The 25,404-nt window shown below is 47.3% G+C and overlaps 1 protein-coding gene across 5 annotated transcripts in view; it reads right to left on the reverse strand.

Moving 5' to 3' along the window:
• Positions 1-711: 711 nt before the first annotated feature.
• SLC34A2 (solute carrier family 34 member 2) overlaps positions 712-25,404 on the reverse strand; it is a 61,311-nt gene continuing 36,618 nt past the window's right edge. For 4 of the 5 annotated variants that reach the window (XM_059923240.1, XM_059923239.1, XM_059923238.1 and 1 more), the window contains exons 2-13: positions 16,832-16,946; positions 16,590-16,724; positions 15,059-15,187; positions 13,433-13,576; positions 12,121-12,232; positions 9,183-9,378; positions 8,320-8,415; positions 7,769-7,889; positions 6,439-6,606; positions 4,937-5,053; positions 4,710-4,834; positions 712-3,148 (exon numbers count right to left, since the gene is read on the reverse strand). In XM_059923240.1, coding sequence (XP_059779223.1) covers positions 2,543-3,148; positions 4,710-4,834; positions 4,937-5,053; positions 6,439-6,606; positions 7,769-7,889; positions 8,320-8,415; positions 9,183-9,378; positions 12,121-12,232; positions 13,433-13,576; positions 15,059-15,187; positions 16,590-16,724; positions 16,832-16,943 — 2,061 coding nt within the window. In that variant the 5' untranslated portion in view covers positions 16,944-16,946 and the 3' untranslated portion in view covers positions 712-2,542. The remainder of the gene's footprint in view (positions 3,149-4,709; positions 4,835-4,936; positions 5,054-6,438; positions 6,607-7,768; positions 7,890-8,319; positions 8,416-9,182; positions 9,379-12,120; positions 12,233-13,432; positions 13,577-15,058; positions 15,188-16,589; positions 16,725-16,831; positions 16,947-25,404) is intronic. The other variant, XM_059923241.1, reaches the window with a different exon arrangement.

Below are 25,404 nucleotides of genomic sequence, written 5' to 3' on the forward strand. Positions count from 1 at the left end.
CACATATATATGGAATCTAAAAAAAAAAAAAGAAAAAATGGTCCTGATGGACCTAGGGGCAGGACAGTAAAAAAGACGCAGATGTAGAGAATGGACTTGAGGACACAGGGAGGGGGAAGGGAAAGCTGGGACGACATGATGAGAGAGTGGCATGGACATATCTACACTACCAAATGTAAAATAGATAGCTAGTGGGAAGCAGCCGCATAGCACAGGGAGATCAGTTCCATGCTTTGTGACCACCTAGAGGGGTGGGATAGGGAGGGAGGGAGGGAGATGCAAGAGGGAGAGGATATGGGGATATATGTATATGTATAGCTGATTCACTTTGATATACAGCAGAAACTAACACAACATTGTAAAGCAATTATACTCCAATAAAGATGTTAAAGAAAAATAATTCATGCTAATAATTTCTAAATTTCAACTTAGAATAGCATTAAATAGCAATTTTAAAAAAAGACAAGTCAAGAGAGAAACCGTGGAAGAAAGGAAAGCTTGGTATTTTTAGTACTTACGGCACTTTTCCCACTTTTTGAACGAGGGGCTCCACAAATTATATAGCTGGTGCTTTTGGTCAGTAGTGATATGAAATGAGAAAGACCTCAAATTTTTAGGAAATAGACCCAGGAGGCCCTCATTTCCCTGTAATTGAAAGCAACCTGCTCCTTTTGGGTTTGATTATCTTTTTTTATTTTTTCATTTCCCACAACCAGTAAAAAAAAAAAAAAAAAAAAAAAAATCAACGCAGGTACAAGGATTCAATTTTTAAAAATCATCAGAGTACAAAGAAGGCCACAGTCCTGCCCAGGTTTAACTTACATATTTACAGGGTGTGTGACACGGGTGTGGCTGCAGAAGCAGTTTAAAAGGCAGGATTACAAAATATACAAAGGTGGTCTTTCTTAGTAGAAGCCAGCCTTGTTTCCACATGAGAGCACTTCATGACACAAATCACAGAACTATTTACTATATAACTTATGAAAAATGCTGTACATTGCATGAGTATAAATATAGAGTATCAATGGCTCTGTTTGGGAATCCGTATCTACACAGGGAAGGTCAGGGGAAGGCTCATTTTGGTACTACAACCTATGAAAGTGATGGAGAAGCTAGGATGGGGGAGGGCAGGGTCTGGAGGCACGTCTGCACTGACCCCTTTTCCCAGACTCTGTTGAAGCTCACTCACTCTCTGGGGAGACCTGGGGTTGTTGAGGATGAGAAGCAAGGGAAAGAGGAGGTGTACATACCACAGGGGGCTCTCGAAGGCACAGAGAAGGCATCTGGGACAAGAAAGAGCACACTTCTCGGTCCCACAGACACACATGGACCCCACTGCCACTTGATGACATGCCCTGGTTTCTGCCCTCAGTTTTGAGCTTTGCAGGCATGGAGAGCGGGCAGAAAGTCAAAGTTCTTCTATCTATGGGAGTATGGGAGAATGCTGGGAAAGAGGTTCTGGCTTAGATGGATGGACGGGTGGGTGGATGTATGGACAAAAGTTGACCACCGAAAGCTGACCCAGATAGTCATCTTGCACAGGACAGAGAGAGGCACAGAGCTGGCCCATGCTCAGGTGCTTCCTATGATTCAAGGTGGCACAGTGGAGGGGACTCAGAAACTGCGTATCTTATTCCAAAAGACTCAGCAGGGATGATTTTTATCAGCACTAAGCTTTAGCCAGAATGTCTGCCAATTTGGCTTCTAAATGAGCCAGGTTAAGAAGCACCCGAGGCCTTTGTGGCCGCTGAAACATCTCCCCCAAATGTTCCCCGTTTCCCAGCTCTCTTCCTCCATCTGTCAGCTCAGGGATAGGACCACTCTCTTCTTATGAAGACTGGAGCGCCGGGTGAGCCAAAGCTCTCTGAAACCCTCTCTGTAGCTCAGATGTGGCTCCCATCCTGGAAACTGGAGGGCACAGCAGGTAAACTACTGGGACTAACCCTCCCTGCCCAGGTGAGAAAACCCTGACAGGGGACGTGGGGAGCACTGAGAAGGGGGAAAGGCCCACATCTATGGTCTTCGCCCAAGTCCCCAACAATGACACCATTTGCCCTGAATTGGGCTGCTCTGGGACACATGGGGGCAGCTGCTCTTGGTTGAAGTTGGTCTTTGGTAAAAGAGAGAAGTCTGAGCTGGATCATAATAAAGAAAAGTGTATGTGTATATGCACCTTTGACAAAGAACCTGCCATAAATTCCTCCCTTGGGGCTTTTCCTTTGCAAGGGGATGGTCTGAAAAAAAGTCCTACTGACCAACCCCACTGTGTGTGGGAGCGGGTGTGATCACCTCTCTGGCCAGGTTTCACTATCTAATTCTCTTTCAGTGTTGTTCTGCACCTTCCCGGGCCTGGAGGACCCAGGCAGCATGGGGCTGAGATGAAACTACTGTGCGGGCTGATACGCTGGGCCAGGGAATGAGAGTCGGGAGGGATGTCATTTCTCAACGGGGAACAAACCCTCCCAAGGTGGAGGAAGAACCAGGAGGGAGCGGGAGCCCTGTGGGCGGTAGGGCCCTCCTCCCGCCTCCAGGCAGCTCCTACCTACAAGGCTGTGATGCTGGAAATGGTTTTTGTGCCCGAGGCATCCACCTCGGACTTGGGGACCCCGTCCTGGGCCTCTTTGTCCATGGCCATGTTAGCAAAAGCCTCGGGGGACTTAACGGGGACGTCCTGCTCCTCCTGCAGGTCTTCACAGCACTTGCTGCAGCGGCAGCACTTGGGGCAACCACACAGCAGACAGCAGGTACGGCAGCAGAGCCGCCGGCAGCAGCTGGTGGACGCAGTGATGAGTTTGTCCCAGGGCTTCAGTGAGTGCATCCACGGCGGCAGGAAGTTCCAGTTCTGGAGCTTGTGGGGCAGGACGCGCGGGCAGTGGGACTGCAGGAGCCTGAGGACCACCACCAGGAAGACCACAAAGATGATGGGCGCCCCCACACCCACCAGCACTGGCCAGCCGACCAGCGAGAGGCCAAACACAGCCAGAGGGATCAGGAAGAAGAAGATGACCAGGTAGAAGACGGCAAACCAGCGGTACTCAGCTGAGATGCTGCCCAGCCCCTTGGCCAGGCGGATGGGCAGGCGGGTGAACGGGATTGGGTACCACAGCAAGATGCCTGAGATGTTGAAGAAAAAGTGGCACAGGGCAATCTGAAACGCAAGAGGTTGGACAGGTGAACGGGTCTGCTGCACGGTGGGGTCGGGGAGAAGAGGGCGTCGTCTAGTAGCGGAGGCCTGAGTCTTCCTCGTCTTCATAGCTCAGCCCAGAGTGGGACCCGTATTACCTGAGGTCCTACTATGTGTCTGGGGGGTAAGGGAGGGAGGGCGAGGGAGGGCAAGGGAGGTGACTGGCTGAATCACAGCTCAGTTTTCAGGGCCTGAAGTCCTTTAGGCCAAATCTAACAATGAACTTCATGAATGTGCCCGCTGCCACCCAGTGCCTTGACCCTGCCGCTTCCAACTGAGCAGTTAAGAGCTGGTGGGGCAGAAGGAAAGGTGTGCAAGATAGCTGGCTTTCTTGGCTCAGTGGCCCTATGTCAGGGAGGGGAGAGACAAGGAAAGATGGTTACAGTTAATAAAGATAATAGCAGCAGCAGCTGATGTTTATAGAGCGCTTACTATGGGGGAGGCAACAATTCCAAGCACTTTTATGGATTACTTCAATCCTCAAAAAATATCCTGAGTTGGCAACATTATCTCCATTTCATGCAGGAGGAAACTGAGGCACCATGAGGTCTAGCTATTTTCCTAGAGTCACACAGGTGGGAGATGAGATTCAAACCCAGGTAGCCTGTCTCCAGAGGCCACGCACTTTGCTAGGTGTGCCCACCAGGTACCAAGCATGATGCTAAGGGCTTTGGACCAGCCCTGTCCGATACATTAGCCACTATCTATTGAGATGTGGCATAAGCATAAAATACACACTGGATTTCAAAGACTCAGTCCAAAAAGGAATGTAAAATATCACCATATTTTTAGATCAGTTACATGTTGAAATGATAATGGGTTCAATCAAACACATTATTAAAATTAATCTCCCTGTTCCTTTTTTACCTTTTGAAACTGTGGCTACTAAAAAATTTCAGATTTCATGGGTGGTTCACATATTCTACACTCACTCTATATTTCTATCAACAGCATGGCTTTAGACAGTGCCTCATCAGATCCTTATAATAATCCTAATGAGATAGGGATTATGGTTCCCATTTTTCAGATGAGGGAATTGATGCTCAAAGGTTAGGTCACCTAAGGGCACTTCCTGTGTAAATGGTGGCACAGTGATTCAAACACCAAAGGTCATCTTGCCCAAGGTCACCTAGTTGATCCAGGCAAGGCAGGTCCCCCTGATTCTTCTCAATGCCAGGCTCAAGACACAGGTGACCTCCCAGTGCCCAGGCAGAGTTCACCAAGAGGAGGGCAAGGAGACGGACAGTGGTATCTACGCTTCCTGGATACCCTTTCCACCTCTAGTAAAATGGCCACCCCACCTTTGTTTAAACAACCCCTGGTGATGGGAGTCTTGACTACCACTCTAAGGAGTAGATGGCTTTGCTCTCAAATCTGTCTCTCCGTGGCTTCTCCACATCACAGTTTTGGACATAACAGAGAAAAGCTTGGCTTGGTTTCTTGGTTAAAAACCATCTGCTTACAAGACCATGGATAGGGTTGGATCCCACCCACAGAGCCCCTGCCCCATGCAGCATTTCCTGACCTGGAGCGAGCTCTTCAAAGTACTGCCTGGGCTAGCTAAGGCGGCCAAGATGGCGGTGGTGGTGGTACCGATGTTGGCGCCCAGCGTGAGTGGATACGCCCTCTCAATGGATATCACACCGATACCTGGGGAGGGGGGGGGTGAAAATACAAAGCCCATAGCATCAGCCCCAGAGGATGACAGAAGATGGTAATGTCGGCCAGAGGGAGACCCAGGGAGAAACTCACCGATCAGAGGGGTCATAGCAGACGTGAACACAGAGCTGCTCTGAACGATGAAGGTCATCCCCGCCCCCACAAGGATGGCCAGGTAGCCAGTCACCCAGGCAAAGGGGAAAGGGAAATCTGGAACGCAGAGGATAAGAGATGCGTCACAATCCTTCTGGGGAAGGCATGGGTTGGAGGCCCAGCTGGCATCTCCACAGGACCCAGGGGGCACGGCTGGGCCAGAGGTTGAGGTTGTGTAAACTCCTCCCCACCCCATACCAAGTCTGAAATTGCAAATTGGATTTTCAGCATCCTTTCACCTTGCATATTCAGATGGTGGAACCAAGGATGTGGGTACGTGTTATGAAGACAAAAATACAGTTCACTGGAGTTCTAAATGCTGAACCCATCTGTCATGGACAGAATGTTTGTGTCGTTCCCCCTTCCCCCAATTCATATGTTGAAACCCTGACCCCCTAATGTGATTGTATTAGGAAGTGAGGCCTTTGGGAGGTGATTAGGTCAGGAGGTTGGAGTCTTCATGAGTGGATTAGTACCCTTATAGAAGGGAGAGCTTGCTTCCTCTCCACTCTCTCTTCCATGTGAGGACACAGTGAGAAGGCGGCCATCTGTAAACCAGGAAGTGGGTCCTCAGCAGAACCCAACTGTGCTGGCACCCTGACCATGGACCTCCCAGTCTCCAGGGCTGTGAGAAACAAATTTCTGTTGTTTAAGCCACCCAGCCTACAAGAATTTGCTACAGCAGCTGAGTAATGACAAAACACTTGGACCATTCAGACCTCTATCTTTCCTCCTGTCCTGGTCTCCCAATGCTGCATACCCTCCACCTTTGTTTCCACCTAAAAGAGCAGTGAGGATATGAAGCAGCTTGGAAGCCCTATAGACCCCGTCCTCGGCACCACCAGCACAGGATCAGGCCCTGCACAGCCAGCAAGCGTCCAGGGCACGGGTACTCAGCTCACCCTCGTGACAACCCTGAGAGGTAGATATCCTCGGCCCCATTTCACAGGGAGAGTTTATGGGGTATATTTTCATTGGCCAGGACGCCATTCTCAGCAATGGAATCTGACTGGCTGCCTCAAGATGCTGACGTATTTATCCAGAACCACATTTTCTTCCCAAGAGTCGAAGGGAAGTAGGGACCATGGTGGACTTCTGTTAACCTTCTCCTAAGGTATCCTGACAGACCCAGTAAAGTCCTGGGCAAACAGGGAACCTGCCAGGAAGGAAGGCCTATCTCACAGCTCTCTGGATTTGAGCTGGCGCTTTCTCAGGACCTTGCAAACATCTGATGGAAGCTTGCACCTTCTCCCCAGGCTGCACCCAAGACCCTAAGGAAGATTTCAAGGGTGAATGGCATCTTAACTTCCTCAACTTTTCAGAGCCCAGAGAGAAACTCCATGCAGAGGCCACTGCTAGAGGAGAATCAAAAGGAGCGCCCCTGGAGGGACCACAGTGACACTATCCCCTAGAAGGTCCAGAATGGGGGGCAGTGTGCTTACCAGTGTTGATGGTCTTCTTGATGACAACAGCTACCTGCCCCCTGAGCACAGAGCCCAAGAGCTTGACAATTAGGATCAGGCAGCTACAGAGGACCAGCAGGGAGACTACCAGCAGAATGGTGCCCACAACAACATCCGGGAGGTTGAAATTCACGAAGATGTGCTGGCCTGGAGAGACCATACAAAGCCCTCGTTAGGAGGGCATGGAACCCTTGACAGCCACAGAGTGTTACTTATTCCCCAGCGTCCTTCTGTCTCAGAGTAACAGAATCTTGGTTGTCAGCTTGACACAGAGCAAGGCAGCCCAGAATAAAGACCACACTTTCCAGCCTCCCTTGCAGCTAAGTGTAGCCGTGAGGCTATGTTCTGGCCAATGGGATCTCATGAGGGTGAAGATGTAGTGAAATCCAGGGGCAGACCCAGGCTTCCAGCCCCATTCTTCTGCCTCTAAATCCCATGTTGTGTTTTACTCATGATAATGAGGATACCTACCACGAAGTATTTGAGGAGCAAGGTGGGATAGGATGGGCAAGTCAGAGTGGGAGCTATTGTTAATTATAAAACTCCTTGTGTTTTTTAAAAATCCCTGTGTGTCCCCATGATGATTCCAGAAAAACATGGTTATATCAATGGATGTATAGCACCTAGAACACGGGAGGTGATACGTTCACTTGATTCTGTGAGGTAAAGCACAATTGGAGTACTAAGGTATATGGCTCAGAATTAATGTGGGGTGCACAGAGAAGAGGAGAAGCAGAGATATGCAAATGGGTATATAAGGAATAAATAATTAGAAGAACTCACGTCAGGGCCATAAAAGAGTCCAGAGGCAACAGTATAGCTTCTTAAAGAACTGGAGCATTATGCAGGCTCACTGCTTTGTTCAGTGCTATAGCCCTGCTATATGGGGCCTGCTGTACCGTAGGGACTCATGACTTGAGGGTGAATGTGTTCTGTGTGTGCCCCACATCTCCTTCAAATCAGGCTGTCATCTGCCTAGAGTTACTGCCAAAGAGATACTGAAGCACATAGAAGGAGCACTCTGGTATCTGTTGATGAGTTCTGAATCCGTCTGGAACTGCCAGAGGAGCTGAATATCAAGTCCTAGTTCTGCCCCTTACCGGGGGACCTTGGGCCTGTCCCCTGTCCCTAAGCCTTAGTCTCCTCTGCTCTGAAAGCTCACAGCTCATTGGCCATTGTAGGATTGGTGTTCAGTGAATCTCACTGCCCTTCTTTCCTTCACTTACTGGGGCTCCACACAGATAGGAAACACCCATCATCACCCCAGACAGCCTGTCCTGGCGGCTGATGCTCTGTGAGTTTCACTCACACTTGGCAATGTTCTCCTGGTGGGTCACGTTCTTGATGGTCCAGGTGTGCAAACCATCCGTCCAACAGAGGGAAGGAGAGGTGCAGTTGTCAGGAGAGGGGACGGTGACATTCCTCTCAGTCTGGGTGGCAAACATGAGAAATGCTATGTATAGTCCATAACACTCATTTCTGGTGGGGAATGGCAGGAAATGCGAGGCGTCAGGGGAGACCCATATCAATTCGTGCACCGTAAGCATGATGCACTGCTTCCGTGGGTCCCTTCATAAATGGAAGCAAGGAGGCAGCCAGAGGTAAGCCAGGAGACATGAAAATAACAAGCCAGGAATAATGGGTCCATGATGTGGGCTGGTTCTGTCTGTCCTACTGTATAATGTCTGTCCATCTAGCATTCAAGGACTTAAGGATTCTCACTGGCTAGTTTTGATTTTTCAGGAATCCCTGATTTTTCTTTCCCCTTACCTTTTATATGCCCAATCTAAATGCAAGATCTTGCTTTATCAAGTATAGACACAAGAGTTCACCCACCCAGCAATATTCTCAGAAACTTACCACGTTGGTAAAAGTTTTACACCAAATCTTGATCATACTCTTGTTTTTGGCTGTTTCATCATTCATTGCAATTTGGTTGATAACTTTTTTATCCAGCTGAGGAAGGCAATGGACAGAAGAGAGTCAGCACGTTCTCAGAACTGATGTGGGACAGATGTTAAGCTGTTAAAAGGGGCTGAGGATGTGAACCGCACTGAAGGGGTGATCTGGGACTCACTCTATCTGCACTCTCAGGGCAGAGCACAGCACCCAGATGTCAGTGCGTGCTCAATAAATGAATGATTGTATGAACAATGAACCCGTATCTAAGAAGCATGCAGTAGATATTCATCAGATGACTGAATGACAGAAGAAAAAACAGAAGGTAAGAGTGAAAGGGCAAGGTCCAAACTGGCCCCTTCTCCCCAAGGCAACATCCACAAAGCCTTCTTTCATTTATTTCAATAATATGGGCAGACCCTAGTGAGCAGAGGGGTGAGATGGAAGGAAAGGCAGTAAACTCTTCCTCTTTGGCTGGGAGCAGGGTGCTACTTTAATCAGTGAGCCCACGGGTGCTGAGGCCAGTAGTGGGAACAAAGCGCCCAGGTGTCCAGGAGAGAGTCCTTGAGTCTAGAGCAGAGCTCACCCCCGCCACCTGCCCCCATCCTAATAAAGATGATACAATTGTTGAAATCAAGGAGATAATAAAGGCCAATTACTCCATCTCATTGGGTGTCCCTGAAGTTCTGCCTCCCTTGGCTTTTTTCAGAGCAGCCAAAGGGCAGTTTTTACAGACCCTCATCCATCTCTTCCGTCCCAGCCCGGTGAGGGGGGAGCAGGGGAGGGTGTTGGGGCCTTTCCCTCTCTGCAGGAAGACGGGTTACCTGTATAATGAGCTTCGTGAAGGGATCTGTGATCACTTTCAGAAGCTCCGGGGCATCCTCTCCATTCCTGAAGTTGAAGGTCTCCACTACCAGGTTGGTCAGGCGCTCCAGGTAATGGGTGGCAGCCTCCAGAGGCAGGAGCACCAACACAGAGAGCCAGTTGAAGAAGTCATGGACCGTGGCCCCTGCAAAGGCCCTGCAGGAGGGGAACCCCGTCCTGAGCCAGACTAGTCAACAAGCGACTGGGCACCATCTAGGCAGGTCATCACTTGTATCACCGGCCAGGTGCCACCTATCTGAGTGCATAGAGGTGTACAGTCTCACTTTTGTTCTCACAGCAATCCCCAAAGTGAGTGGTATGAAGATCCCCATTCAGCAGATGAGGAAACTAAAGGCCAGCGAGCACAGAGGAATTGAAGACCACTGCAGGAGCACTGGGTCCAGGACCCTTGTCTCCCACTGTCCAGCAGAACCTTTCCCACCAGATCAGACAGTACACAGTTTGCTCTGCTTGGGGAAAAGGGAACTAGATGTGTTGTGGCTGCAATTATTAGTTCAGGGAGCACTGTTTGAGAAAACTTCATCAAGACCACTTTCAAATCATGCATATGGAAGACGACCTTCCTTTTGGAAAGGCAGGGGCCAGTATGAAGGTTACCATCAGAGCCCTCTACACAATTGAATTCTTAACTGTAACATCTTGAGACTTTGATCAAATATTTGAACAGTCTCTACAGGAAACAAAGCTAATATATACCACAATTTGCATCTACCGGAGAAGGTTCACTGATTCCCCCTGAATTCCATCTTACCTATCTCCAGATTTAAAAAAACTCTATAGTTTTTTCCCCTCAGTGAAAAAATGCTCCTTTAAAAAAAATCTGCATGTCAAGAAATACCCAAAACAAATAGAAGATGGGACATGAAGGGACAGAAGCTATTAAACACGTAGGGGGAAATGCTTAACTTCACCAGTAATAAAAGAAATTTCCAATTTATTTATTTGCAAGTACAAATTTTCACGTACCATTTTAACTAATATTTTACAATATTTTACAAAGTTAACTTATTCTTCCTGGAGAGGGTGATTTAAGACATTTTCATACACTGCTGATGCAAAGTGATACAAATATTTCTTTGTAGTTTGGCAAAATGTTTAAAGAGTCTTATAGGTGTGTTTGATACAGTAATCTATCCAGGAAAAAATTACCAGGAAAGAATGATACACATCTCCAAAGATGTTACTGAAAGCAATCTATTTAAATATCCCAAACAGGGGGTGAGCTAGGCCAATTATATTCCTATGTGCAGGCACTTTCATAGATCGTATATTTATACATCCAGGGGTAAAAATTAGTGTAACAGTGAAAAGAACCCAAAATTTCCAATAAGAAAACCTGGATCGAGTCCCAGCTATGCCCCTCAGTGAAGTTACTTAACCTCTTTGTGTTCCTATATTAATAAAATGGGGCATAGAAAAGTCTGCTTAGCTTCTTGAGAAGATCAAATTAGCAAACACCCTGGGTAATGTGTATTATTATTTAGACCTCAGAACATTTCATCAGGGTCCAGACTTTAGCCATGGTTGAGGGAAAATGAATGTCTCTGAGGACATCCACTGCCACCCATGGATGAGGGATGGTGTTAGCTGACCCCCAGCCAGCCAGTCATCTGTCTGATGCCACAGATGTCTGATGATGTCTGATGCCACAGTTGAAGTATAGTTGGTGTACAATATTATATTAGCTACAGGTGTTCAATACAGTGATTCACAATTTTTAAAGGTTATACTCCATTTATAGCTCTTATAAAATATTGGCTATATTCCCCACAATACATCCTTGCAGCTTATTTTATATCTAATAGTTTGTACCTCTTACTCCCCTACTCCTATCTTGCCCCTCCCCCTTCCCTTTCCCCACTGGTAACCACTAGTTTGTTCTCATATCTGTGAGTCTGCTTCTTTTAACAAACTAGTCTCACTAGTTTGTTATATTTTTTAGATTTCACATATAAGTGATATCATATAGTATTTGTCTTTCTTTGTCTGACTTATTTCACTTAGAAAAATGCCCTCCAAGTCCATCCATGTTGCTGCAAATGACAAAATCTCTTTTTTTTTTTGTGGCTGAGTAGTATTCCATTGTGTGTGTGTGTGTGTGTGTGTGTGCGCGCGCGTGTGCGTGTATGCATCACTCTTCCATTCATCTCTTGATGGACACTTAGGTTGCTTCCGTATCTTGGTAAATAATGATGCTATGACCATTGTGGGGCATGTATTTTTTCAATTTAGAGTGTTCGGTTTTTTTGGATGGGGACTGCTTCTCTATTTTAACAAGCTGTGGAAGAAGCCCATCACCAGTTAGAAGAGAGGCTGGGAAATGTGCTTAATTTTCACATGAAACTTTTGGAAGAAAAGGGTTTCCTTTGCCTGTATTTATCCTGCCCCATTTTTAGATCTTACACATTCACAAAGGCTGTATGTTGCCTTTTATTGGCATGTGAGTGAAGAAGAAAAAGTGGCATGGGTTGAGCTGGCAAAAAATGGAAGCTTTAGGAGGTAATAATTATTTCTAGGTGAGACAGTAAATCCTATTCTAACTGGCCTTGTTTTACACCACAGGTCAAGCTTCTAGCTAGGACTTGTATTCAGGCAGCCCTGACTGTGTGCCAGGCACCTTGATAAGCATTTATCTGCATGATTGTGTTAACTCCTTTAGACAACGCGGCAGTGATAGATACTATTATCCCAGGCCTGCATATCAGGGAGCTGAGTTTAATCAACTGATAAGTATGTGATCCCAACCCCAGCCATACTCCACTGTGTCTATTTCTGAAGAGGTCTAGGGATAACAAACATGCTCTAATGTTAATAGTAGTTAGGACAACCTGGTCAACCCCAATGGCTGGTGGCAAAGGCTGATACTGAGCCTCCTACCTTCTGAACTCACTCCGGTCTCCTGCCTGCATGAGCGCCACAATGGTGTTGGTGATGGAGGTCCCAATGTTGGCCCCCATGATAATGGGGATGGCAGCCTGCACATTCAGCACTGGAGGGTGGAAAAGAGTAAGTTATCAAGTTAGTAAGTTGAGGAAGGCAGCTTGGCCATGTTCCTGGTGTGGCCCAAGGCAAGCTGGTCACATTCAGGCTGGCAATCCCCTAAAGCATCAGTTCTTAACCTCTTTAGGGTCTGCACCTCGCTGTGAATCTGACAAAAGCTTGGACAGCTCACCATAGAAATATGCACGTGTACCAAAAAAATATAAAAAATAAAAAAAATAAGTAAAAAATTTTACTTTCTGTAAAATATTGTTCAGTTTCAATTTCTAATTCCTATGGATTAAAAATAAAATCAAACAGTGTGAAATTAAAAAAAATTTCAGCACTTAATTACAGGGAATTCAGAGTCTCCATAAAGCCATTTTGTGGACCCCAGTTTAAAAGTTTCCTTCTAAATTCCTCTGTCCTCCCTATTACAGATGCAAGGGTAGCTTAAAAGAGACCAACAAACAATGTGTAAGGACTTGTGTATTTATTATGGCAAATTTATGGCAGTATAATTTCTTTTTCTAACAAAATGAATATATTGCCACATGTTCTAACATATGAAAGTATTTTGGAGAAGTAATGAATAACTTTTTCTAATTTGGCCCCCAAAAGTTCTAGGTAATTTTAGCTAAAATGCTGGTTTGGGCTGAAAATTAACCAGTTCAAACTGGTCCACCCCAGAGGGTCTGTCTCAACTTAGCCAGGGCAAATGTTGAACAGGTTCAAGTTTGGAACGTCAGCTCCCCAAGCTCAGTTGCCCCAAAGCCAGTGTGTGATGTGATTACACAGCTTTATTCTTAGCCCTGACAGCGGTGATGAAATGTTCTAAATCTATGTGGTCCAATATGGCAGCCACTAGCCACATATGACTACCGATCCCTTCAAATATAGCTCTTGCAACTGAGCAGCTGAATTTAAGGTTAAATAAAATGAAATAGCCACATGTAGCTAGTGGCTGCTGGACAGGATAACACAGTTCTAGAGAATTCAGAAGTGAGTCTTCAAGCTTTGGGGCCAATTTTCAGACTCAGCCATGGGAAGGGAAACAGGAGACTGCCTATGATCTAAGCAGAACACGTCATAGTTAGACAAGATAAGAAAGTCATGGTGATAAGCCCACATTCAGAGTAAATCCCAGCCTCCCCAGCTGAACAGGGAAATGCCTGAAATGTTATCTGGGCTCATGGGTTCTTGGACTCACAGGAGGAGGCCACCATGCTGACGACAATGGACGAGGAGGTACTGGAACTCTGCACCAGGACAGTCACTAGCACCCCGATCACCAGCCCCGCCACAGGGTTGGACATGATGGAGTTGTTGCTGAAGAACTGCCCGGCCACCTTTCCTGAAAAACAAACCCATGGCCACGTGATGGGGGTTAGGTGGGTGCTGAGTAACAGAAGTCTCCGGTCAAGACCAGCTGGCCATAGGTACCAGCCTCCAGACTTTCATCTTGGGCATCTTGCTTCCTCAGGCTTCTCCCCAGTGCTTCTCTGATGCCCTGACTCTGCCTCTGTGACCTAGTTTCCCATCCACCCCTGTTCCTCTTGTCCCTTCACCCTACACCCTCCCATCCTTCAACCACTTTCATCAGCAAGTCCCCCTCTCGTCTTCTCTTTTCATGAACCTGGCCTCAACTCTGTACTTGGCCCGATGAGTGCCAGTGCATCTCCTGATGCCCTCATTCTTGTCTCCGGGATGTATTCCCAATTCAGAAGATTTACCCAAGTGGATCTTCTCATTCTTTTCTATCTACCCCCCTTAGACCCCAACCCCTAGCCCCAGCCTATAATTGAATTCTGGGAGTGTCATTTTTGAGAATGTGCCTCTGAGACCATCAATCCACCCTCCGATACATTTTTTAAAAAAGACTGAGGCCCAGAGAATGGAGAGTGGAATGACTTGTCTGAGATAGAGTGCAAGGCCCCTTACTGATGCTGCCTTGGACCAGGGGGACCAGAGTGGCATCCAGCACGTCGGTCTGCTCCTCACACTTTCCCAGTTCTCCCAGGTCACAAAGATGAGTTCTCAAGAAAGGCACCAAGGGGTGCAGAAACCTATGGTCTTCCACGTCACTGGATCTGAGTTTAAATCCCACTATGCCAATTATGGCTGTGAAACTCAGTGCGGGGCGGTGACCTTCTTGAGCCTTGGCCTATTCCTGTGTAAGTGGGAAGGACTTTTGGGATGGAATGTTTAAGACAATGCCCCTGGAAATGCCTACATCAGTAGGCATTCAAAGTGTTGGCTCTTACTGTTGTCGCCCATCAGGGATACACAGGTGACCAAGTGTATGGTGATTACACTTCCAGGTCCCCTCACCCTCCATAGCCACACTCAGTGGTGGGAGGTGTTTAGGCAACTGCTCTGAATGCAGATCCCCTAGCACAGGACCCCTATCCCTCTCCAGCAAAGGGCCAGCTTTGATTTTTAGCAATGGCCTTAGCCTAAGAACACTCTTATTCAATAATCCCCTCAGGTGGGGAAGCCCAAAGACAGCAGGGATCTCTCAGATAAACCTTTAGGTCAAACAGGTTCCTGTCCAGTGTTCATAGACAAACACATGGAGCTGATCGCTTGGCCTTGACTCTAGCCCTGGCTCTGGCCTAAGCCACTTCAGCCAGCCAGTCATAGCTCTTTCATGGGCCTCAGTTTTCCTTTCTGTAAAATGGAGGCATGACTTCACAAGATGATCTGAGGTGGCTTCCAGTCCTAAAATACTCCAGGAGGCTGCAGCTGGAGAGGGCCTGCTGAGTTGTGACTTTCCAAACCAAATTCAATGAGAACACCGCCCCCAACCCAGACCTTTGACCTCTTCCATCCATACCTCCAACCAGCTGGAAGGCACTGCTGAGGACATCCAAGGAGCACACGAAGAAGTAGAGAAATACCAGAAGTAAAATAAATTTCCCAATCCCTTGGAAGACACAGAGAATCTTCCCTTTGGTGTCTCTCTCTGGGGGAGGGGAAAAGGCATGGAGGCTTTTAGTGTCCAAAACACTGAGAAGTTTGACGATGAGCTCGGAACTCCCCCACCTCCCCTCCCAGCCAGTCAGCTGTAATCTTATGGATCACAGGACCTAGAGATGGGATGTGTCCACGGCTGCAGTTTTCAAAGCAATTACCACTGTACTCCATTTCATTGAAACCTGTGGTGAAATGTCTCTAAAGCATTTGGCTCTGGGAGGAGGGGTCAGTGGGCCCTGGGGCACACACAGGCCAAGCAGGGCACATGCTTGTGCTGGGCTGAACCGGGGTCACTGGTGAGCCGTTAAGAGCACTCGCCCCTTGCTAAGCGTGGGGTCAGAGATAATGGCTGTCCTAAGCACCTTCCGAACCGCACGGAATACTGTCTACAAAGTGGCCACAAGGCAGCCGTCACAGCCCCCACCTGGAAGGGCTTGGGCCCTCATACATCCTGGAAGGCTACCTCCTTGGTGGCTGCTTTCGACACTCACTTTTAAAGTGGTTCTCACTTCCTCCCTCCCAGCTCCTTTACCCTCCCAGCTGTCTGATCCGCACAGACCTCACACCCTGCCTGGAAAAGAAGTACAGCATTTGCTTGCACCCCAGCTGTTCTGTCTGTATAGTCTGTCTTCTGCAAGCCTTCCCTGATGCCCACATTTAGGTGAGGGGACTCCTCTCCCCCAACCGCCGGGGCTCTCAGAGGCAGGGCCTCATCTATTTACTGCTGCATCTGCAGCACTGGACAGTACCTGGGACCTGGTTCAGCACAAAACGGATTATAAGGAGCAGCGCAGGGTCTGGCCTGGTTATAACCCCGATGCCGGCCCACATTTGTTGAATGAATGAATGAAAGAACAAAAACATGCCCCGGTCATCACAGGATGCTTGACTCTTTTTTTTTTTTTTTTTTTAAACCTATCTTCATAATAATACTGAGATGTAATTTGCCTTTTTTTTTTTTTTGGCTGTGTTGGGTCTTCGTTTCTGTGCGAGGGCTTTCTCTAGTTGCGGCAAGTGGGGGCCACTCTTCATAGCGGTGCGCAGGCCTCTCACTATCGCGGCCTTTCTTGTTACGGAGCACAGGCTCCAGACGCGCAGGCTCAGTAATTGTGGCTCACGGGCCTAGTTGCTCCGCGGCATGTGGGATCCTCCCAGACCAGGGCTCGAACCCGTGTGCCCTGCATTGGCAGGCAGATTCTCAACCACTGCGCCACCAGGGAAGCTCTCAGGATGCTTGACTCTTAAGCTGGGTGGCATCCCCTAGCCAGGACCTTTGCTCAAACAATGGAAGGGAGAGGCTGGCACGAAGGAGGTGACGCTGTGAAGCTAGTAACCTCAATCCCTTGCCGACGGGCAGTCCCCTCCCGCCTGCCCCGGCTGGTCTCGTTTACCTGACCACTTGATGCCCGTGTCCTGAAGCTCGGGCAGGTTCCAGGGGTCTTCCCCCGCCGTGGGCTCCTCTATCAGTGCCATGGTGGAATAAGAGGGCAGAAGTTCAATCTTGGTGACAGGAGTGTCGGTGTCATCTGCCCAAACAAGCAGTGAAGACCATGAGGAACGAGGAACCATGCCCGGGTCTCCTCCTGGGTGTCCTCCCAGGGGGCCAGCCCAGGGCTGGAGGGGTGGCACTTACTTTTGCCGGTCTCCTTGCCTTTTGCGGGTGTGGTGGACTGCTGACCGGCGGCCCCTTCGATGTATTTATCCGAGTTAGGCTGGGCATTTTCCAACTCAGGCCAAGGAGCCATGGTCTGTGGATGGGAAAACAGCTTACAGAAGTAGCCACTGAAACGAGGCACACTCAGTTTCTGTGACAAGAAGGGCCAGTGGTTGCAAAGATTTGGGGGAGTTAAGGGATTTCGTCCTTATACCTTCTAAGTATGGACCCTTAAGCACCATATTTCACACCTCTGTAGGCCTCCCTCAATCACTCACCCAGGCTGTCACTAAGTCAAACCACTGTTTCCAACTTTTCCAAAGCCACAAATCTATACATCAGTTGAGCCTCCTTTGATTGCTCTAACATCTGTCTTGGCCTCTGTCTTGACTCTCTCCTTTAGTCAGAAAGGGAACACGAACCCATTCATCTTCATCAACCTGTGGTACCACCAAGTCCTCACAACCCTCCAATGGGCTCCCCACCTGCTGCTCATTAAGGGACAAGTTCAAGTGCAGATCTGCGCCAAACCTCATCCAGTGGACTTAACGTCTATGTATACGCTCATACACATTCTACCTGCTTTACCTGCTGCTGGGTCTTCTATGAGAAGCGTGACACATTAGATCTGGTTCAAATCCCACAGGAGCCACTTCTCAGTGGGTGTGTGTTTAGGCAAGTCCCTTTATGCCTCTGAGCCATCTATAAAATGGGGACAATTCTTCATGCTTTGCAGGGTTATGAGATTAATGGTGACGCCTAGAAAGTGCCCGGTAAATAGTAGCAATGATTACTATGCCATGCTGCCTGGATTAACGACCCTTTGTCAGAACCACATTGTTCCCAGCCTTTGATAGAGACTTCCTCATAACCCATTTTCTCAACAAAGCCTCTCTCGGTTCCACGCAGAGGAAGCCTGGCTCCCGACAAGCCAGGACGTCCACTACTAGCATTCCTTGTCCTGACACACATCAGACAATGCGGCCCAAAGGACTGGAACGAACAATTCACAGAAGAGGAAGTACAAGGGGCTAAAATACTTATTACAAAATAGGAGTTCAGCCTCATCAGCCACCCAAGATATGCAAACCAAAACAGTGAGATAACTTTCAACTATCAAATTAGCAAAAAATAAATAAAAATTTGAGTATAATATGTCACTCTGGAGAAGATGCAGTGAAATAAGCACTGCTGAAGCTCTGGAAAGCAGTTGGCGAAATGCCTCAAATGCCCTGCATTTTTCAAACATCTCTGACCCGATAATTTCACTTCTAGGAATTAAGAATCTAGGAACAATGGAAAACTAATAAGAACCTGCTGTATAAAAAAATAAATAAAATTTAAAAAAAAAAAAAGGAATCTAGGAACATTTTTTTTTCCCTCAGAAAATCAAAACTACCTGCCTTGCTCTGATCACCTCTTTAGAGAGGGTTTTCCAGAAACTTTGTCTATTTGTTTCCTTTCCTATTTTTCTTCAATAGATCTATTTCCGGCCTACCAGAATGTAAGCCCTACCAAGAAAGGGGGCTTTGTCTTACTCATAACTGCATCCTCAGCGTCTACAGCTCTGCCTGGGACATTGACAGTGCCCAATAAATATTGGTTGATGAATGAATGTGATGCAGGCCAAAATGCACTATAATTTACAGAGTGAAAAATAAAAACAGGAAACTATTGTATTAACTATGGTACATCCATGCAGCATAATAGCATGCCATTAAAAATGTTATAAAGAACCAGCAAAACAAACCAAAAAAAAAAAAAAAAAAAACCCAGGAAAATGCTTTAGATGAATTGTGAATAAAAGGCACACTTATGTCCCATTCACAGTATGATCTCAGTAAGGAACCAGAAATGTTCAATGGGGTTCAGAGTGGGTAATAGGATTGTCTGTGATTATTTTCTTCTATCTGAAATTTCCATATTCTTTTAAGAGATGCAGCCCAACCCCCAAACCCACAAAGGTAAAATGGTTCAGGACACCTGTATTATTACTGTCACTCATACTGACAAAGCTAGAAGTTAAAAGAAGCTGATTCTGTGAGCCCCATCATGAGAGGATTTCATGAATTTGTTTGGCCCAGGGAACTTTTTGACTTTCCCCATGCAACTGCAGAGCATGGCACAGACTTCTGCGATCACAGGGAACATCCTGCAGTCATTGGCTTCCAGGAAGGCATAGGCCAGGTCTTTCCTTCCAGCTTAAGAAGCACCCAGCACAGGGCCTGACACCCAACAGGCCTCGTGCGCTTTCTGAGCAGGATGCTGGGACCTGCCTCGCCAGCAAAAGCCAATATTTATTGAGCCAGGCTGTGCTCTACCTCACTACCACCCATTTGGGGAGGTGTTTTTATTCTCCCATTATACAGATGAAGAAACTCAAGCACAAGGAGACTTATAACTTGCCCAAGGTCCCACATAGTAGAGCCTTAGACACAGGTCAGTTTGAATCCAGAGTCTCCTGCAGCCACTCAAGCATGTGTCCTACCGGTGTGACTCATCTGGCACTCCATCACACATCACTGCAATACCTTTTAATTGATTTCTGATAACAAAAACTATCATTTTAATGAGTACCAAAGAGGTGCCAGGGGCTGTGCTGGTGCTTGACACATATTATGTCATTTAGTCTTTAGGCAAGAAAGGGGTCATAGGGGCTTCCCTGGTGGTGCAGTGGTTGAGAGTCTGCCTGCTAATGCAGGGGACACGGGTTCGAGCCCTGGTCTGGGAGGATCCCACATGCCGCAGAGCAGCTAGGCCCGTGAGCCACAATTACTGAGCCTGCTCGTCTTGAGCCTGTGCTCCGTGGCGGGAGAGGCCACGAAAGTGAGAGGCCCGTGCACCGCGATGAAGAGTGGCCCCCGCTTGCCACAACTAGAGAAAGCCCTCGCACAGAAACGAAGACCCAACACAGCCATAAATAAAATAAATAAGTTAATTAATTAATTAAAAAAAAAAAAAAAAAAAGAAAGAAAGAAAGGGGTCATGAGCATCGCCATTTACAAATGGGAAAAAAACTGGAGCTCCAAGACATCTAAGCAACTTGTTCAAAGTCACCCAGTAGGTGAGTGACAGAGCCAGTTTTTAAACACAGCTCCACCTGTCAGTGAGGCTATGGCCCATATCCCCAATATCCTTGGCTGTGACAGACATATCTTCCTGGAGCACTGTTTTAACCCACACAATTGGGGCAAGGGAATGTTAAATAATGTGGCCAGTGGATGATTTACATTTGACTAATCCTATGAAGGGTTATTGTGATGATCAAGTGTGTCATGTTTTAAAAGCTCTCAGAACAGTGACTGACATATTGTAAACCTTGTGTGATTATCAAGGATCATACTAAAATGAGCATGGACATATTATAGTACAAAATGCAAGATGTATAATTAAAAATTAAAGGAAAGAAAACAGAACACAAAAAACTGCTTTGAGCTTGCAACTGGCTGTTCTGGGCTCACTCACAGACCTCCAAGGATTTAAATATCTGCCTCTCTGCTCTTGGGGGCATTCTGAAGGAAAAATTTGGAAATTGCGACCTTCTACCATCTTTCTCTCTCTTATAATCTTAGTTCACCCTAGAGTTGTTCTCCTATCATTTATGCACACTTATACTGCCTTCTCAACTAGAATTTAAGTTTTAGAGGGCAGAAACCCTGTTAGGATTTTCCTCCCAGCGCTCAGTAGACCACACATAGTAGGTACTGTACATTTGCGAGTGGAGGAGTCATATAGGGTTTGCTGGGGGAAACCCTAGAAGGTTTGCTGTGTCCTGGATCCACACTGATCATGACCAGGAAACAAATCAAGCCTGAATTTTACTGATGAGTGCTTGTTCCTCATCACCATATGCAAGTTGGGTTGGCCAAGATCTGCTGGATGGAGCAACGGTATCAAGAAGCTGCAACCGGGATGTCACAGCAGTGCCACTTGGGACATTCTCATCAGCAGTAAGGTGTTATTATTTAAACTGTTTCCGGTGACTGGATTTCTGACTGATCAGAATCATTTTCTTTCAAGAAGTGAACAAAGCAACTAGCGAACTCAGAAACAGACACGTCTACGGTCTGACATCCAAGTAATTCACAATAATACAAGCAACAGAATGGGCAGACACTCATTTCCACTGAACTGGACAGAAAGGAGTAGAATATGGCTGTAAGAGATCCCACAAGCTAGGGTACCTTGAATACTTCCTCTGTGTGAGGCCTGCGCTGGCTTCCTTCCCTTCCAGGTCCTGGGTCCTCATTTACTATTAATCAGCATCACCAAGAAGCAAAGGCAACTTTCTAATGAAATTCTCTACTCTTCCTTCCTGGAAATCTTGCTTCCCCTACTCCAAGTTCAGCCATTTGTCAGAAGCCCAAATCCCCTTTACAAATTTTCCCTGATGAAGCAATCATTTCTCCTCATCCAGTTCAGTAGGCTCTCCTTATCCTTGACTTCTGCATCTACGGATTCAACCAACCACAGATGGAAAACATTCAGGGAAAAAAACATATTCCAGAAAGTTCCAAAAAGCAAGAGCTAAATTTCCAGCACACAGGCAACTATTTCCATAGTGTTTACGTTGTATTTACAACTATTTACACAGCATTTACACTGTATTAGGTATCATAAATAATCTGTCTAGAGATGAGTTAAAGTACATGGGAGGATCGCACTGGTTATGTGCGAATATTACACCATTTTATACACGGGACTCTGGGAAAGTCCTGGAATCAATTCCCGCAGACACCGAGGGACCACTGTTCTTCATTTCCTGGTACATTCATCTACTCCACCATCACTCACTGGGCGTTCACTGTGCTAGTCTCCTGCAGGTAAGGAGAGGAGGTGCAGGTCCACACACCGAAGCACTGCCCCCCAGAGGGGCAGGCAGCCAGGAGTCATCAAACCCAGCCCAGGACATTCTGAGGCAGCTGCCCCCCCTTCGCCGGCTCCCAGCCCTCCCCCCCCACCCCCCCACCCCCAGCTCAAGTTGCTCTTCTCAGGACCTGGAAAGTGGTGAAATGCAGGCCACCTGGCACCCAACCATTGCACTAGGCAGCGTGGCTGCGGAGCCCCATTGCCCCGGACTCCCCAGCCAGCAAAGCCCCAGCGCTCCCAATAGGCTCCCCCCGCAGATTTGGAGTAAAGGAGGACTTGGAGCAAACAGTCCATGATTAGTCCCGAGACTACGCAGCTGCTCAGTACGCTGATACCCTGGCGCTTGTCACATGGCACCGGGAGAGAGAGAGCCATGCAGTAGGCGAGGGCCTTGCAGAGCCCTGCCACTCACTGTGTGTGAGCCTGAGCCTCGGTTTCATCATCTCAAAAATGGGGACAGTACTCACTGAGCTGTTGTGAGACTACTTGACTAATGAGTGTAGGTGAGGCCCCCAGCAGAGTGCCTGGCAGGGTGAACACTCAGAACTTTGTGAAATGAATTGCATCACAAACAATGAAGGGCCTCAACTCCACTTTGCCCCAGAGCATAAGCTCTTCATCTCAGTGCACAGCTGAGTGGACCTCGGTAAATATTTGCGCGACAAATGAATCCAAAGCACCTAAGAAAAAAGGATCTAACGTTTGTTTTGCCATGGGGAGTGTCCTATGTGATCTGTGACCTCATTAAATCTTATAATAAGGAAGTCTTCTTTCCAGTTTACAAAGAAACTGAGGCACAGAGAAATTTTAAAAGTCCCACAGTGAGACTTCCCTGGTGGTCCAGTGGTTAAGACTCCGCGCTCCCAATGAAGGGGGTGCGGGTTCGACCCCTGCTGAGGGAACTAAGGACTCACATGCCCCACGGTGCGGCTGAAAAAAAAAAAAAAAGTCCACAGCTACCTAGGGCTAGTCAGGATTTCAACCCAGGACTGCTGGTTCCAAAGCCGGAGAGGCTTTCAATAGAGCTCTCAGCCAGGTGCCAAGACAGGAAGGAATAGTTATGCTCTGGGCCGCATCAAAGCGGCAAGGCGCCTCAGGTCCAGGCTCAATGGGGGCTCTGAAGGTGTCTGAGATAGCTGGCTGGGCTCGCACCTCTGCAGGGGTCACTCCTGCCTAGTCATTCAGACAGCTGGAAATGCCAGCTAAGATGCTCTAACGGCAGGCTGCTGATTCCCTACAAAGGCTCAGGCATACCAGAGGCCTGGATTCGGCATATGCCAAGACTTTTAGTAGGCACTGGCCAGACAGAAGATGTAGCCTGAATCTGAGGCCACTACTCCCAGGGGTGTGGCAGACAGTAGCCTGTCTGGAACCCGATTCCCTTGGGAAGGGGTTTGGGGGCCCGAGGGGTCCTTGGAGCCTGTGTTCCCCTCCAAAGGCCTTCTCCCATCCTTATTCCTCTGATTGAGCTGTTCCCTCTCCGCGACTTCCCCCAAGGTTGTACTCTAGCACTCTCCTGCTACCTGCCAAAAGCAGAGAAGGGTAAAGTCATCCCTTTTGGCAGTTTGGTACTAATACCCAGAAAAGTGTTTTTTATTGCCCAGGCACAAGATTAGTGACTATGACTGCACATCTGCTCCCTTGCCCCCGCCCCAAGCTCCTCCCTTATAATTGAGCTGGCTGTATTGATAACTCTTTTGGCTCAATTTCCTGCATCCACATGTGTACCCAATGCCAAGAGGAACTCTTGTAGGCCAAGGAAAATAAACTGCTCAGCCTTCTCAGACCTGGGCAGGAGGGAAATGTAGGGCACCTGGAAGTCACCCAACCGCTATGCTCTGCATTGTTTGAGCCTCTCCAACCAGGACCTGTTCTGGGGACACCTGCGATCAGAATAGCAGCAGCTCAAGGCCATCTGAAGAAGTGGGGAGAGGAGGAAGGAGGCACGGGGCATCGTCCTGCTGAGAGACCTCAATACGCAGGCATTTTCCCACCGGGCTGTGGCCTCCACAAGCACAGGGAGAATGACCTTGAGCTCCCAGCACGCAGGACAGTGTAGACAGTGTCTGCCAGCCAAATACTTACTGAGTGATTTGTGCCAGGCACTGCAGTAAGCCCTGTTCACAAATTAACCTGTTTAATCTCACAAGCACTTGATATATTCCTGTCAATTTGCTTGAAGTATTTATACCTTAGTACCAATGTTATCCCCATTCTACAGAAAAGCAAACCGAGGCACAAAGAAATGAATTGCTTCAAATCGCACTAAGCCTTCAGAGACAACTCAAGCATGGGTATTCTGACTCCAATGTTCTCAATATGCTCAAGAAATATTATCTTATACTTTGAAAGAATGACCAAGACTTCAAAAATTCCCAAGAAGGCAGTGGTTACTTTCCTTCAGCTTCCTCTAGCCATCATAAAGCAAAATAATCCCCAGAGAACACGGTGGTGGAGGAGGGAGGCATGTGAGACACAGAATCAATTGGCTCAGTTTTACCTTGATGAATGGCTTTAGACTTTCGAAGATATGCACTAATAGGATTTTAAAAAGATGTTTACCCTACTGCTTTAAACTAAGGCCCTCTGACCAAACCACACCCTCCCTCATATTGCACTTCCAATCTGTATTTATGATATTTTAGAATAAATCCTGCAATTAACTTATAACCCTATCAATTATTTTGTAATTTGGGGGGCAGAGGTTTAAAAGGGTTAATTTATAAAAGATAAGCATCTATAAATATCTTGCAATCTTTTTGCAGCCTTCTTTCTGTACTGTTTTGCATTTTTAAATTCACTGGGATGAATTAATTCTCTGGGATGCCCTGACTACTCCCAGATGATACTGCCTTTCTGTCCCCAGGGTGGAGTTGGGGGGAAGGCGGGAGGAAGGCGGGGTGGAAGGTAGCTAAAAATTAAAATTTTATTCTAAATCACTGATCCCGAGAAGATGTTTTCTTCATTAAAGTGAATTCAGGCTACATTTATGTCCGATTCGTGTCTAACAGCAATAACCCAGACATCCATCCTCCCACCACTGGGGACTTGTTTCAGTGAAACAGTTGAGTGACTTAGGGTGGATTTTGGAGGGGGCAGTTTAACACCCAAACCTTTACAAAGCATGCAGTTCCCAAAGTTACAAAAAATAGAGAAGAGATCATTATCAGCTAGTTGGCTGGCAGGGGTGAGAGATTCAAACACACTTAACAATCTGAAACAATGGTTACTGCCATGAGGCACAACTTTTTCAAGAACACTCAACAGAAAACAGGTTAAAGAATTCCAGCACAGGAGCCAGGAAAGGAAGAAGTCAAACAGGGCTGGAGCAAGCAGAGCTAACACAAATCTCTTGGTGAACCTAAACAGGCAGGAAGAGGGGATTCTAAGTGATGAAATCCACAAGCCACCTCTGTGAAATCAACAAGTTTGAGAAAGTTGCCTCCTCACTAAGGGAAAAGGAGAGACTTTCTTCACCTCAGTACCAGCTACCCAGGGAATCTGAAGACTGAATTAACTCCACTCCACATGCCTCCCTTTCTGACCTGGAGATGCTTGAGCTCCCCAACACAACCTTGCACACATCTCCCCAGCCCACCAGCCTGGTACCTTGACTCCGAAAACACTGAAAAATTGTGGGCTCTGTTTTCCAAAGACAAGCGGAAGGCTGTCTGATGCTGCCT

The sequence above is a fragment of the Balaenoptera ricei genome, chromosome 5, assembly GCF_028023285.1.
Source record: "Balaenoptera ricei isolate mBalRic1 chromosome 5, mBalRic1.hap2, whole genome shotgun sequence".
In the NCBI taxonomy this organism is placed as follows: domain Eukaryota; kingdom Metazoa; phylum Chordata; class Mammalia; order Artiodactyla; family Balaenopteridae; genus Balaenoptera; species Balaenoptera ricei.